The sequence below is a fragment of the Strix uralensis genome, chromosome 13, assembly GCF_047716275.1.
Source record: "Strix uralensis isolate ZFMK-TIS-50842 chromosome 13, bStrUra1, whole genome shotgun sequence".
NCBI lineage: Eukaryota > Metazoa > Chordata > Aves > Strigiformes > Strigidae > Strix > Strix uralensis.
The window spans coordinates 9,832,163-9,848,708 of record NC_133984.1 but is presented as its reverse complement, the minus strand read 5'-3'; the positions used below and the strand labels follow the sequence as shown (position 1 = coordinate 9,848,708).

General features: G+C 42.1%; 1 protein-coding gene across 1 annotated transcript in view; it reads left to right on the top strand.

The window, feature by feature from the left end:
* The first annotated feature begins 1,667 nt into the window (after positions 1–1,667).
* STK26 (serine/threonine kinase 26) overlaps positions 1,668–16,546 on the top strand; it is a 32,920-nt gene continuing 18,041 nt past the window's right edge. The window contains exons 1-2 of the mRNA XM_074882302.1: positions 1,668–1,961; positions 2,068–2,189. Of these exons, the coding sequence (XP_074738403.1) occupies positions 2,148–2,189 (42 nt within the window). The 5' untranslated portion in view covers positions 1,668–1,961; positions 2,068–2,147. The remainder of the gene's footprint in view (positions 1,962–2,067; positions 2,190–16,546) is intronic.

The following is a 16,546-nucleotide window of genomic DNA, read 5'->3' as shown; positions in this document are numbered from 1 at the left end:
ACTTAGAAGTATAACTATCACATAGAAGCCTTTTAAAGTCATGTTATTTTTTAAAAGGTTCAGAAGAAAGTAAACCTTTTAATAACAGTAAAGGCTTAACAAACTGGCAAGTTGGAAAATAAAATATTCCAGCATGAACCATGAGCCTGTCCTTAACTAACATCACTGTGAGTTTGTTTTTTGGTTCAAACCACAGTGAGTTAAGGATGGAAAGACTGCCTAACTTTGAAATTCTTGGCTTTAGCCTGTTTTAACACAACCTTACCTTAAACAGAGGTGTTTTGTGTTCCTCGCCACAGTGCAATATTTGTCTGAGTGGTAAGGGAGGGAGACCGCCTTCCATCACATCCTTTCCGAAGGGACCCACCCTCTGAATGGGGTAGCTCTGCTATGGCCAGCAATCCAACATCTCCAGCTTACCTTACGTTTTTTTGGCTTTTAGACGTATAAATCTGTGAATTTGAAGGAAGTTCTTGCATACCCACGAGGATATTTGTGACAGGCCCATGTGACTTCTATATTCTTGCTCAGAGGGGTGAGGGGAAGACCAGTGTCATAAAAGATGTTGTTTTTAGCTTTGCGTGAATAACTGGCAAAACTTTCATGTATAGGAATGTGAATCACACACACGAATAGGTGACTCATGTGTGAATGGGAAAAATGTCACCCGAAAACACTGTTATTTTCTCCTCCCCAGGCCCAGCAGAACGTGGGGGCCAGCCCACCCCACCAGGGAAGAAGGAATCAGTGAGGGACAGACGGGTGCGTTGGGAGAGTCCCGCAGCAGCTGAGGCAGGCCTGGTGGAGAGCTGGCCTGGGTGGCAAATCCTCCTGGGGAGGCAAGAAAACCAGCCACCCCAAACTGGGAGCTGAACCTCCACAGCCGCATTGGACTTGCCCACACTACCCTCGCCTTGGCTGGCTGCCAGTACCCAAGACAAGAAGACACCACCTCTTTGTGTCACAAAAGCAAATAAACCCCATAAAATATCCACTCATTATTTGCACCTACATGCCTCTGGGTGCAGGAGCCAAGGGTACAGGTGTGGTGGCGACAGGGTGTTTGGGGGTACAAGGGGCTGAGGCCGTGTGTCGGGGGGTACAGGTGCTGTGACAGCATGTGTGGGAGGACAGGACCCAGTGACAGCACCTGGGGGGGACAGGGCAGTGTGCTACCGCCTGGGGGGGGGATAGGGCAGTGTGACAGTGCCTGGGGGGTACAGGACAGTGTGACAGCACCTGGGGGGGACAGGGCAGTGTGATACCGCCTGGGGGGGATAGCACAGTGTGACAGTGCCTGGGGGGGACAGGGCAGTGTGATACTGCCTGGGGGGGATAGCACAGTGTGACAGTGCCTGGGGGGGACAGGGCAGTGTGATACTGCCTGGGGGGGACAGGACAGTGTGATACCGCCTGGGGGGTCCAGGCCGGTGCGACAGAGCCCGACAGGTCCAGGGTGCCGCGCAACGTCGCGGGCGGCCCCGAGCCCACCCCGGGCCGGCGCTAAGGGGGCCGCCGCCGCCGCCGCCGCCCCCCCTCTCCATCCCCCGGTCCCCGCCCGCCCGGCGCGGGCTGCCCGAGGCGGCCGAGGAGGCGGGGGCAGCTGACGCCGGGGCCCGTGCGGCGGCGGCGGCGGCTCCGCCCCGCGAGGCCGTAGCCGAGACGGAAGAAGCCGCCGCCGCACAACAGCCGCCGCCGCCTCCTGCCCGGAGCCCGACATGGCGCTCTGAGCCCAGCCCCGGCCGTGCCCAGAGCCGCCGCCGCCGCCGCCCCGCGCGCCTCTCCGGGGGGGCCCCGAGCAGCCACCCCCGCGCCGGGACCGGGGAAGGGGGCATGGGCAGGGCGAGCGGCGCCAGCCGGCAGGGCCGCTGCTAGGAGCCCGGCGGGCATGGGAGAGCGGCGCTAGGGACCCCCCTTCCCGCCCGCGTCGCGCAGCTCGGCCCCAGCCCCGCGGCCGCGAGGTGAGCCGGCGGCGGGCGGGGGCTGCCGGGCAGGGCGGGCCGCGGGGAGGGAAGGAGGGAGCGCGGCCCGCGCTAAAGCCGCCTCCCCGCCGCTTTGTCCTTCCAGGCCCCGCCGCCGCCGCCGCCCAGGAGCAGGGAGGCCGAGAGAGGGGAGCAGCGGGCGGCGCCCGGCCGCCGCAGCCCGCCATGGCCCACTCGCCCGTGGCGGTGCAAGTGCCCGGCATGCAGGTGAGCTCCGCGCCGCGCCGGCCCCAAAATGGAGGCGACGGGCCCAGGCTCGGCCCCGGCTCCGGAAGCGGCGCTCGCGGCCCCAACCGGGCGGAGGCCGCCGCTGGGGCGCGGGGTCCGGGGGGCCGCGGGTGGGCGAAGCGGGGCGGGCGGCGCGGCCTGGCCGCGGAGAGGCCTCGTTCGGCCTAGGGAGGAGCGCGGGCCCGAGCCCTCGCCGAGCGAGGGAGGGGGGTGCTCCGAGGTAACGGGAGGCCCCGGAGGGGTCCCGCTCCCTCAGCGTGCCCGGGGCGGGGGGGCCGCGTACCTGCAGCCAGCCCCTCGGAGGCGAAGGGTTTCCCCTCCCTCCCTTCCCCCTTTGTTCAGGGTTGGCCGCCCTGCATCCAGGAGCACGTAAGAGCCTCTAAAACTGATTAAAGGCGAAATGAAGTTAATCGCAGGGTGTGTGGGTGTGCTGTAAGTGACATATCAGGCTGGCTGGCAAGAGAACCTCCTGCAGGACTTCCCCAGCGACAGGCGGTTGGCGCTGGGCCTGTAGCGCAGCTTCTCCGAGGACCTTGCGATTAATGGAAAGGTGCTAAACGCGAGGTCCGGGGGTGATAGAGCACAGCGGCCGGCTGGCTGGGGGGAGCAGTCATCTGTCAGAAACTTGCCCCTCTCTTTGGCAGGGAATGAGACCTGGTGTCATTTCTGTGGGTTTGTGGTATCTGCTTAGAAAACAAACAAGCCTGTATGTTACTGTTTTCATAGCAGAGGTGGAATACCTCTGACTCTTCGTTCTTACTCTGCTGGACAGTCTAATGCAAGTCTAGTCGAGATCTTTATCAAACGTAGAGGAGCTGAGGACCAAGCTCATTTCAGTGTTGATTTTTGTTTGTCAGACACTGGCAGCCCAGTCAGTGTTTTGAGCTTTCTCTTAACTTTTGGGATAGTCACCTATAGTGTATAATATTGGAGGGTTTTTTCAGTTCAAATAACATAGAAGCCATTATGATACACCTCTGTGTATGCGAGACATGTACAGTAAAGAGTTCAGGAAGTGTCAGAACAGAAAGTTAAAATTTCTCTCAGTTAAGTATCTTCATCACCTTTTAAAAAGTGTAGAATTGATTTATAAACAGTATTTAGGCCAGTTACAATACCGAGGTTGGGTTTACCTTTCTGATTTCTAATAATTTGCAGGCCTTCTGAAATCAGTTAAATTTTGGTCATCCACTGATTTTCTGTTGATGTTAGAGGACATAAACCACGTTTTCTCAGCCTCCTTGTTCCATTAGTATGTCAGGGTTACTGTTGTATTGATACATCCTAAAGAAACCTTGCGATAAAAGATTCAGAGGCTTTAACCTGAGCTTCTTTATTTATATCCTCTGTTTTTTTGGTGTGTTTGTATTCTATTTCAAAATCCAAGTTTGTCAATTTCTTGGTTTTATAGCTGCTTAATGTATTGCTGTCCTATTTTTCCATAGCTGCCCTGTCATCACAAAAGGACCTTGAAATTATTTAAGGTCCTGTTTTCCATTGTTATACCAATAAACTTTATGTAATAGCATACTTCCTTCTACTAGTGTTGTTGTTAGTGTAACCCAGACCTCTTAACATATATCTGTATGTTTAAAGCATTTTTTTAAGTGTTAGATAGGTACAGCTGCATAGAATTAAAATGCAGCTTTCACTTGGTGACTTTGTTTTCAAAATGAAAACTATTACACAAGTCCTGAAAGTCTTAGAATACAAAGAAATAGAATTTGGTTCAAAATTATTATGCTCACTCTACTTTTAGAAGAGTCATAATATAGGGTTTTTTAATTAAAAACACCCAACAAACTGTTCTAGAAGAGTGTAGTAGTCTGAGGTGTAAGGGTTGCTTCTTTTGGTTTTTTTTAACCTATCTGAACTATTCAGTCAGGATCATCCAAGTGATGATAAAAGCCTTCCTGCTTCTGCTCAGTGTTAATGCATGGTGGTCAATTGAAGAAGGAATAAACACGTTCTTCTATGGTGGAAGAAGATCTAATAGTTAGGTTAAAACTATCACTGTGGGAAGGTGCCTGTAATGTCAAACCCCTTGCTTTATAGTCTGTATTGAGGGAAGCATTTTATTGAATGTAACAGTTGGAAACTGAATTTGCCCGAGAATGTCTTAAAGGTTTGAAGTTTTCAGTTGTATTGTAATCTTACACTTTCCCTCCCATTTCATTATAAAAAAAATCAACAAAAATCCAGAAATAATGTATTATATAATTCCCATACCACAAAAAGATCACTCTGACAGTTTTTCATCAAAGTATAACAGAATCTTTTTTGGCTGTTTAAGATCTTTCATCTTATGAAAAGTCAGGTTCCCTTTAAAAAAATCCAAACATGGAAAAATACAGAAAGTCACGTAGAGTTATTTTGGTGAACTCAGAGTCTGACTTTCAGTACCCTGGCAACAATGGAAGACCCAGAGCTAGTATTATCTGTTGGCCTTATGAGTAGTTACAGAACCATTTGTTTATGTGGTTGCATTCTGTTTAACCTGTCTTGTGTCCCTAACAAAACCAAATTTTGTACCTAACAATTCTTGCCTGGGCAAACTACTTCCTAAACACATCCATTTTCCTCACTCCTTTGGAAGGGCTCCACTTGATCCAATTGTATGGTGTTAACTTACCCAGTTGCCAAACTTCTGAGCCCATTCAATAGAATCCATGTATGCAGTGGACATATAAAATGGGTGCTCTGAAGCTGACTGTGATACCCCAAATTACAGCATTTTACACAGAATCCAAGACAAGAGGGGAAAAATGAAAGGTGGTTGGAGCTATGTCAGCACAATTAAGGTGTCCTGGTTACATGAAGCAATGAGTCTGCATGGCTTGGTCTGCAGTGAGTTTGTCAGGTTGGAGTTTTTATTCAGTAATGTCACTGTAACTTTGTTCCTTGGGATAAAAATATTCAAACTAGTCCTTAGCCTGGAATGCTTTGAGATCTCACAGTGAGAAAACTTGTCCACTGGCACTGTCTTCAAGGAGTCCAGCTGGAATTGTACAGAGCATTTCTGGATATGACTTGCAAGAGAGAGATTAGAGCCTACGTGTGTCTTTTACCAACCCAGGGCCTGTACTGAAAACAGAGCTGGCGTGAAGGTTTTGGAACCCTTATGAGTAGTCCTCCACTACTGCTTTTGTCTTGCCCAGCAGGCAGGATGCATGGTTCAGAGGGTTATGTTTTTTTCAAGTGATCAGAAAATTTAAAGTATGTCTGTGACTTCAGAATGATGCGTTTCTGATGAGCTCAGGTTATTGGCAGCATCTCATACAGTACTGCAAAACTTCTTTATAAATAAAAGAGGTTGGAAACTGTTAACTTAGAAGTAAGCAATCAACCTTTTTAAGGTGGACAGTGAGGAAATTTTTTTTGTCTGTCAGCATCCTAAATTTCCAAACTGGTCTGTAAACTTCAGCAATGGAGCATCACTCAAGTAATAAATGCCTTTTTTAGCTGGTAGAGTTTTTATGTATAAACTTTCCCTTTTCCTATTCTAATTTGTTGTGCAAAATCTTACGTCTGGGAAATATTAATGGAAAAGTTGATTCTTCTCATTTGCGTTTCTTGTCCGTATGTGTATCTTTGGAACTTGGTTTGGGGCTTTATTTCTCTTTATCTCTGCTATCCTACTCATCCAAATGCTTTTTGTTTCCTTTCTCATGGCTTTGTTGATATCTCCTGATCCTGTATGGCACTAGTCTTGAGTGCAGCCAGAAAGGTTGTTTAGACCTGATCTCCATCTGTTTTTATTGGCATTCAGACTATCTTGCAATAAAGAGCCTAACTTCCTCTAAAAGGAGAGCAGCCAGAAGCATGTGACCTGTCAGCCGGTGTACTCTGATTCACAATTGAAGGATTGCCTGATTAAATACGGACTTGGATGTAAAGCTGAGCTTTGCTGTCTGTGCAGCCAGTTAACAGACTGGCTGTAGGGTGCTGCTCACTGAACAACCTGAGCCTGGCAGCTGGAAGGTCTCTCCCTGCAGGATGCTCAGAGGCAGATGAGTTAACGTTTAGTTATTGGATGGGTATTAGAAGGATTATGGGAAGGTAGCATTTAATTTTGGAAGTGGTCTTTTTCATAGACCTAGGAAAAAAATACATGTTCTCTTAAATTAGTGCACCTGTAGAAATGGATTCTTCATGTGTGGTGCCTAAAGCTACTCCAGAAGTATGTCAGATTTCTAGTAAACCTTAGAATATGATAAGTCTGTAAAGAGCAAGTAGTCTATTACTATCAAATACTTAAATGTTTAGAGCGTGAGCATTAGAGGAACTTAAACTTTTGAAGAAAGATCCATTCAAGGGTCTGTTAATTTATTCCTCTCCTAGGAACTGAGCTGTATCCAGATGCTTCTACAGTAAGTTTGAAAAGCCTTTAAATTTTTATTATTTAGAGACATGACTTACTTAAAGGAAACTGGGAAGTCTAGCATTTGCAGGACACCAGGAGACTTCCACAGTGCCTAGAAAACAGGCATTTCTTATGATTAAGCTAGGATGGACTCCAGTGTTTTGGTGATGAATACCTTGTCCAATTTCAATTCCTGGATTTGTACTTTGAGCCACAATGCAGGCAGACTGCAGGAAGATAGTATTTTAAGACATGTCTCTTTGCTACTTGAAGCAGATAGGCATTAAAATATTTGTGGAATTCAACACTGCGGTTGTTCCTTTCCTGGTCATGCTTAATGTACAAGCTGTATCATATCTAATAGTAGTCTGCTAACTCAGCTCAGGCTGTATTAGCTGAACTTGGTTCTTCGATCTTGTGCATTGTGATAAAGTTACTCTGATGACAAAGAAAAGTAGGGCTCAGACATACTTGTACTGTCTTACTGTCATCAAAGGAGAAGGATAGAGCAAGCTCTGGAAAGTGTTTGATACACGGGAGCTGTGTAGGTATTAGAAGAAAAAAATCCACAGCAGTCTCTTACTAGTATTTTTTTGTGCAGATTTTACAGTTTTATAGACACGTTCAGTGCACTGACCTGGAATTCAGAGGCAAATCTGCTGAAGCTGCAGAGAGCACATAAAACAAACTCAATTCTTCTCACCTTAATCTCTCTGCTGTTCTGTACCATTATATACTGTCAGTTTTGGGCAGGGGATAATTTCCCCCAAAAGGTAAAAACATTGCATCTGAAACCAGACTTTTAAAGATCTGTAATTGTTACTTTATTCTGTAGTGTTTATTCTGCTTGGTTTTAGACTCCAGTGTCTCAGCTTTACAAGTCCTGATGAACGCTTTATTTTTCTTTCTTCCTTTCCCTCAAGGAGAATATATAGCAAGTAATAGCTTGGTAATATATTGCAAGTTGTTGTTAAAAAATGAGACAATTTTTTTATTTAGATGCTTATTTTGAGGGGAGGATTGTTTCTTTAGTAACTTTGTGGCACACCATGAAGAGTATATATGGTTGAATGTGCCTCTGCAGCAGTATTTGTGGTATGAGACCTATGAAACATCTCAGCGAACATAGGCAACTGTATTGGCCTCAGTTTTAATTGTTTTCAGTATCATGAAAATATGATTTTCAGTCATCCCCAAAAGTGAAAGGGTAAATTTTAAACCTGTTAGTAAAAGTACTACTTGTTTGCTCTTCAGTGATTACCTTCAGATTTAAGAAAGAGTCATAAACTCTGAAAAGTGATAAGAGACTATTGTTTTGTCTTTCACTTATCCTTAGGGACTGAATTTAATAATTAACAGACAGAAGAGTTCAGGGATGGGTTTAGGGGTGGATGGGGTTAGAGATGAGCAGTACAAAGTTGGTTTTGAAATTCTTCTGTAACAAATAATTTCCTGGCATACTGTAATTAGTGGCTATATGTATGTTGTCTTTGAAGAAATAGAGTTGGTGAGCTATCTTGCCAGGAGTCACTGTTCCAAATCCTTTTTTTTTTTTTCCTAACGTACAACAATTGAAAATCAAATTCTTTCTTAATACTGCCTCACTAGTTTTTACTCTATTTAAAGAACTGTCATTTGTTCTTTAAATTTAAACTTCCAGCAGTTCTTCTGGAACAATTCTGTTGTGCTGATTAGATGAGGATCACTGAGCACACTCTTTAGCTCTGAAGGAGAGTCTTAATCTCATGGGAAGTGTGCCCATCTAGTGATACTCATGAAATCCATTCTGCCGGAGGGGTTGCTAGCCAAATAAATCTGGCAAAAAGAACTCAGTCAGAGAAACTATTAAGAAAGGGACTGACAAGGTAACAGTAGTTTGCTGGTCTCATATCTGGTGCATGTAGTTTTGCAGAGAGAGGCTATATTGGTTAGGTCCATAGCTTGGGAAAGAGCATGGCTTCAGTTTAGATCTTTACGAAGAGAGCTTTGTAGAACTGTATAGTTGACTTTTAGAAGTGTGAAGCCAAGTTGGTCTTGCCAAAATCTGGATTTGAATGGTCTTGATTGAGGCAGCATATCTGGAAAAGCCTTGTGGTGTGATCTATCTTGGTTCTGCATGAATTCTATATGCATCGATGAAGGAGAACAAGGAATGAGAAATGTTAGTTATCTGCAGGTTTCACACTTGAGCTGTGGAAGGGGGAGTCTGAGAGCCCAGGGTGGCTTCACTGTTTTCATGAACCAGAAATCAAGAGCCATGTGTTCAGTCCTGAAGAATGTGGGTTTTTTTCTGTTTCCCCCCTGCTCCCCAAGCCTTTTGCAGGCTTTCTTTTCAACTGAGTATTGTTATATGTTCTGAATATTTGAATAATGTTGACTGGGGGGGATCAGAGGGTGTCCATGCTTTGCTAGATGTCAAGTTGTATTTCAATACAGGCCTCTGTGTTGGGAGCTGAATGCAGAATAATAAAAACACTGTACAGCTTGAAATGACCATGAGTGTTGTAAAGTGCCTAAATGTTAAATACTGAATGAAAAAGATTGAATTTCTACTGATATAAATCAATTAAAAACATAGAGAATTATGAGGGGAGCAAGATAATCTTGTTGCTGATCTCTCACCTAGGAAGGTGTCATCTGGCAACCGGTCATAGCAAGAACATTTTTACATTCCTGCACAGCTTTATTCTAGCCCAGTTGGCAAGAAGAATCTGAATTTTTTTTCAGGGTGTTTCTTCTCCTCCCCTCCCCCCTCCCCATGCCTTTTATGTAATGAGATGCTTTGCCATGCTATGAATGAGCTGCAAAGTAATTGAAAAAGGAGTTTCCTGAAACGGGCAGGTTGGTTCTGGCAGGGTAGTTTTCTTGCTTCCTTTGTAGCTCATTTTGGAGTTGTATTTCTGGTTTTTCATTGTGTGCTTCTTGTAGCTTCAGGTCCAGTATGATTGATAGGATCAAGGGCCAGTATTCAAGAGAAGAGTACAGCTTTCAAGCTTGTGGTCATCTAGCCTTGGGGAGTGGACAGAAATCTAGGATTCTAGTAGACTGATGTTTGCCTTCGTTTCTCAAAATGGTCCCTACCAAAGCTAAAGGAATGGCATGATATCCTCTAACTGTGGGTTCTCACTTGGGGTTCATTGCAGGCAGCGACTATGCCTGGAGACTTATCTGTGGTAAATAAACTTGTAGCCTGCTCTTTAACCCACATTGTGTTTTGGAGCCATCCTTCTTCAACTAGTGTTTTTCTGCCTTGCTTTAATTTTGTTTAGCCTGAAAATAAGTAATGACTACTTCAGTGGAGAGATTTAACAAAGATATTTTGTGTGTGTTAAACTTGAGGTCTTGTTGCTGCTTTCTAGTTTATGAACTGGCAAGTTAAAAAACTGGATTTTGTTGTTATTTTTGTTCTAGCTGGATTATAGTATGAGTTTAATCTTATTTCAGGAGGAAAATCTGTGTATCAAGTTCTAACTTGAGCTGGAAAATGCTAAAATGGCTTCTAAGATAGAGGAGTGAGGAGGCCTATAAAACTTATGTAGCAGTTACCATTTAGCTGCAGATACCAAACATCTAAATATTAGGAAAATGGTCCAAATGCCATGATATAGTTTATTGCTGGCAGAGTTTTGATGTAGTTGTTCCTTTAAATGGGTGTGGCAAATATAAAAAAAAATTGTTTGTGTACTGATAAAGCAGGCTGCTTGCTGAAAGGAAAGGCATACTGCTAAAAGTAGGCTGCAGCCCATAAATGGTTATTTTTCCATATTCCTATTAGATGTGACTTTTGTAATCTCTCTGCAGATTAAGTTTTTTCAAAGCAGTTCATAAAATGGAGAGATTACATGTGTTCTTCAGCAGTTAGAAATTGCAGTAGTCCTCTATCTTCTGACTTACAATTCAGGGGTAGGGGCAGTTAGTTCATTGAGGTGGGTTAATTACCCATTCAGCAGTCACTTGTCCTGCACTGTCCAACAAAGATAAAATTTGTTTTGAAAGATCGGCTCGTTGAACTCTAATAAATGCTGAACAGAGTTTGAACACTTTGGGATACCAGAACCTGTTGATTTCTTGAACTGACTTCTGTTTCCATCTAAGGATGTCCATCCTTCCTCTAGCTGTAGAGCGTTCAGCACTTAAGTATTTTTCAAATCATAGTAAAGACCTAGCCACAGAATTTGTGCCCACCTCCCTCCTTAATTCCTCTGACTCTTTTGGTAGGCCATGCTCCTCAGAGATCTGAGCAGACTGAAGGATATGCAGCTGTATGCAGTGGTTTGAGTGGGGTTTTTTTAAAGATACTAGGTGGTTAAAAGGTATTGATACATAGAACGGAAGCTAAGTGGGACTCCATTTGAAATATAAGGATATTCAGTTACAGAGAAGCTCATTGGCATGAGAAATTTCTCTTTGTGTTTCCTTCCTCAAAGCAGAATACTCTTCATAAATAAATGGTGTAAATTTTTTAAATTGCTTGTGTCAAAGAGGTAAACTTCAGGAGATGTGTTGTTCTTTCTTTCTGCTTATTTATGCTGTTTCCTAAGCTGCTTCATGTTTTGTTACCAAAGTGAAAGAATGGCTAAGAATAGAGGAAGTGAGTTCAGTGGTTTCCATTTTCAGCACAACATACAGTTGACAGCTTACATCTGCCACAGGTCAGAGATGGTTTGAAGATGAAGGTGATTCTTTCCTTAAAAATCTGAGAACGGGTGGGTTTAAATGCTGATCTTAAAGTTTTGATAGTCATATGAATTTTCAGGCAGCTCGCCTTATGGCTGACTTGATGAAAACAAAGCCACATGGGTTTTCTGCTTGCTTATTTTTGCTTTTGTTGTATACTGAAGTTCTCCAGGTTCTCACTAAAAATGGCAATGAGTCTTGGCCTTGTCAGATAAGGGAGATGTTTCATAAAGGATGTAACAGAGGTCAGGTCCCATTTAAGGACAGCAAAGCTCAGATGTAGTTTTTGCTGCCTACTGTGTAGAAAAGCTTGATAATGTAAAAGTTTGCTACTTCATAAAATCAAATTGTTTTGTTGTTAAAATAATTTTCTTCTTCAGTGTGTGTCATATACAGCTCCAGTAAATATAATGAAATATCTACTATCCTGATATTTGAGTCTTGAACAGGACTGCAGGGTAGCATCAGAGTTTAGTTACATGCAGAAGTCAGAGAAGCAAGAGTGTGTGTATGAGATGGAGAAAAAAGATGTCTACAGGTTCCACCCTTGTTTTGAATGTCTGCAGGTTCATTTTTTTCTGGTTCTTTGTAAGTAATAATGGATCTGCACCTGTGCCTTCATTAACTTCAAACTATTTAAATTTTTATGCATATACACACACACGCCTATGGCACTGTTTGTGTGAGTAACTTTAATTGTAATAGGATTTTAAAATAAAATTTTAAAATTAGGCAGGGGGAGGTGGGGAGGAGCTCCAGGAATTAAAATCTGTTACTACCTGTGGTGACTTTGTTGTAAAGAAGTAAAATGTTCCTTATGTAGATAAAATACGGAAATATATATAAGGTATGTGAATATATAGTTACATAATAGAATATGCATGTTGTGTAATTAATGGGTATATATATTAAAAATATCTGAAACTACATGCAGATAGTGTATGAAAAGATGCTTAAGTAAGAATAATGTATCTGTTGATTAAGACATTCCTCTAAGAAGTTCCATAGCCTATTGGGTTTACCAATCTTACTCCCTCTTAGTTTCATTTTTTATTGGGCTCTGAACAGAATAAAAACTTAGAGGTACTTTATTATCTGAGAATAAATAAATGTCTATGAAGGGACTGATTACCTATGATATCAATGTGTTCAACCCAGATGAAGTATTTTGTGTCAGATAAATGTGGACAACATGAAATGGCTTAACTTTTAATCTGTTTTTTCTTCTACTGACTTTCAAGTGTCTTTTTTACTCACTGTATTTCAGGTATTCATTCTTAAGACAATAAAAGGTATCTTGGAGATTTTACAGATAATAAACTAGGCCTCATAACTGCTATTTAATTTTATTGTTAGCCATAATTCAGACAGTGCGGACGGTGGGACTTTAAAGAAATGGTGCAGTACATGCTGGCTTCAGCAACAAAGTTGGCATACATTTCTGATCTGGCATTTTAATGCTAATGTAACTGTGAGGCTGCACAACAAATTAATTACTGGGGTGTTTTTTTGAAGGTGGTTTGGTATTGATTTGATTTTGTTTTGTTTTAAATGTTTTGCTATAACCTCCTTTTCCTCAACCTTTCTGTAAGGTAGCTCTTTTAATTATAGTTTATCTTTGACTTCTCCCTGGCTATACAGATCATATTTTTATTTTTGTGAGCAATTGCTTGAAATGACAGTCTTTTAAACACACAGGTAGTTCTGATGGCTTCCAAAGATACCAGTACATCTTAGGGTGCCATAGTAGTGGATACTTGAAAACATACCAACAGATACTCTAGTTTTCTCTTACCAACCTTTTATAAAATCTTTTGAGCTGATTATTGCATCTTTATCTGATGCGTATTTGAGTGATGTCTCCCAATGTAGGTGAGCTATTCTGTAGTACTGCTACAGTTTTAAGGGAACTTCTGTTCTAATTAAGCCTGGGACATGCTTGAAAATCTGGATAGTATAACAGCATTTCTGGGTCAGGTTTTATATCCTGTTGTCTTAGTTATTTCTATGTTCTCATATTGACAGACTACTTAGAAGAAATCTCACAAGACTATGTTATTTGCTTTAGGAGATCTAGAGGATCCTGGGTTTGATTTTGTTAGATACAAAGCATTAGTTTAGTCTCTGTCCAAGATTCTTTGAAGCTTCAGTTTTTCATACAGTTGTACTCAGTACCCTTTAATGAAATTCATTAATGAACCTTCTTAGAAGACCTGTTTCTGTAAAAGAGCTGTCCTGCACTGATAAATCCTGAAGCAATCTAACATACTGTTTCTTCTGATTTGGAGTATGTCATTAGATACCTGTATAATCTTGGAAGTTAGATATTCAGTGTACTTTAACTTTGTGTCAAAGGAAGAATGCAGAATTTGGAGAACAGGTACATGAACGGGTCAGAGGTGGGAAGGTGAGTCAGCCAGTCGGTCTTGTAGCAGAATGCAGCCAGGATGTTGCTGTGTACCTGTGTTTATTGGAGTCAAAAGAAAGTGCTAATATAAGCTATATTGACAGAATGCTTCCTGAAACTACTGCAGGTATGCTGGCAAAAATTATACTATAGTGTTTTTTATCTGGGGCTTCTGAGCAGGCAGTTGGACTAGATGACCTCCTGAGGTCCCTTCCAAGCTGAATTGTGCTATGATCCAGTGACTCTGTATGTGTACATACATATGTGTATAAACGCATACAATAATGGCACATGGTTGGATAAGAGAGGAGAGATTTTACTGAACACTACTGCAGACTGTATAGTTGTGCTGGACTGGTGAAATGGTGGACTTCCTAAGCTATGCAGAGGGCCTGTATTGTCACGCTGGCGCTGGTACTGTTACTCATGCTGGCATGCGAATGTGCCTGTGCTTGTCATACTTGTTGCTGCTTTTGTCTGTGGAAATGAGCTTAGGGAGGGGAAGAGCAATAGATTCTCTTCCTGATTTGTCCACTTAAAGGTGTTATCTTTGGAGAGGTGATGATGGAGTCCATACACTGTCTATTTGTATTGTTACCATCTGCTGCCCAACAGACATGACTCCCCATAGAAACTCATATTTATTAAAAAAAAACCCCAACCACATTTATTCATGCAGGCTTTCAAAGGTTCTAAACCTTTTTCCTATTCGATGAAAGATCTGTGAAAGAACAGAGAATAACAATTGGTTGTTTTGCTCAGGAGCGTTAATAGTGTTAGAAATCTTAATTGCTGTCATATTTTTAATATCCTTAGCTGCCAGCTGTGCTGCAAAATGTATTGCTGTATATTGGGGGTGTGTATGCATACTTTTGTTTATATAAAATATATCTCCATCCTTTTCTATACCAGGAGAATGAGGATAGGCATTACTGTAGTATATAAATTTACCTTTGTTTAAAAAGTAGTCCTTTAAATGTGTTTTGGGTTTTTTTAATTAGTTGCAGAAAAACATTCCTTTAGAACAATAGTCTGAAAGACAAGAAAATTAAGAAAGGTAAAAGCAAATAGTTTCAAAATGCAGTCTTTGTTCTAAGGCTGTGTCTTAAGTTATGTAGTGTTCTAAGTTTGAAGCTTTTCCAAAGGACATTATCTCAATACTAGCCATAGTTGGTCAGAAATATTTGCCCTTATCCTGGAGTGTCCTGGAGTCCCTTGTCAGCCTTGGCAAGTAACAGAAGCTGTAAAGCTGACTTTGCTTGCTGTGAGAGGATTTTCTCAGAACAGAAGGATGTGACTCTTCCCATGTGTACTCTCACACGGTTTGTTCTCCTCCGATGCCCCTCAGTTCCACCTCTCCCTCCCAGGGATGTGCATGGAGGTCCGTGGTGTTGGGAAGTCCAGCAGTGCCTGATCTCTCCCTATACTCCAGCACTCCCATGTAGTGGCCTTTCGAGTTGTTGGAAGTTAGAATAGCCTTTAAAGCTCTGATTCACCTGGAGTAGCTTGGGGGAGAGAGTTTGGAGGCCTGGCTTGTTTTGATGACCGTTAAGTGGGTGTATAGGATTGAGCCATGTGCATTTCCACTGAGGAGCCCAGAGGAATTTTCTGCTTAAGGTTTCTCCCCAAGCAAAACCCAAGTGTTGCTCTTTGAGTTCATCAAACATTTGTGAAGGGTTGGATTAGCTGACTCTGTCTGTGAATAAATTGCTTTTCTTTTGTCTGTCTGGAGGTGTTTAACAGGTTTCATCTCAAATAAACAATAGCTATTAGTTAGCATGAATGATTCCTGGAATCCCAGGCTCCAAGTGTGTCTCAAAATGAAGCTAGTTTTTGTGAAGATGAGTATTTGAGGGTTAATGAAAAGTTTTGCCAATCCTCTCTCTTAACTCTGTTTCTTGGGGATGTGTGTCTTTGTTTATTGTAAGTGGAGAACTACTAGTTAATTATTCCTTATTGCAACTAATGTAATTTAGGAACATACTAGATTACTAGCTAAATGACAATTTAGCAGCTTAACTAGCAGCAAGAAAAGGCTGGGTGGCAGTAACTGCTGCTTTTGCCATACCTGTCCCTACAACAATTTTTTTGAAACACATCTGAAAATAAATTTTAAATTCATTTTTTTTAATTATTTAGAAATTTTTTTTGTCTTAACGATGAAGAGATCACAGGAGCTGATGCAGTAGTGTATGGCAATATGGCTATCTTGGGCAGTTTGAAGATTTCCTTTTTTTTTTTCCTTGTCTAACTAAAACCTTTATGAGCACCTGAAGCCTTCAATCATTTTCTTTACAAGTATAATAATAGTCCCAAATTTCAGACCAAATAGTATTCATCCTCTCTTTTTTTCATTTGCTTTGATTATCTATTTCTTCATCTTTTAGGTCTTTCACTGGATCTATCAACAGAAGAAAATACAAAATTTTTTGCTTAATTATTTCTCTGAAGGTGTTGGGGAGGTTGGTTTGGTTTTTTTTTTTAAATGGAGCAGAGTAGCAAGGAGCTCATTGTAGACAAAGGGGAAATTCCTCATTCTTCTTGCTTTAATGTGCTGCTCAGGAACAGCAGTGTGTCTTGTATATTTGCAAAATCTAAAAACTTAACTCCACAGATCAGCATGAATCTGCCGTATCGCTTCATGTTCCCTCTTCTTACGATAACACAAATGACAGCTTGGTATATATGAGCAGTGAACTGATTTAGCTGAAAATAAACCTGACAAATCATATGGTTAACTCTAGCTAAATCTGTTTCCTGATTCATCTCACCATATTGTGGAATAAATTCTGGTTCTGGTAGAAGGGAAGAAGTGACAATAAGGGCCCAGTAAGAAAATGAGACTGTCCATTTTGGACTAAAGTAGTAATGTATTTTTTTTTCCCCAGT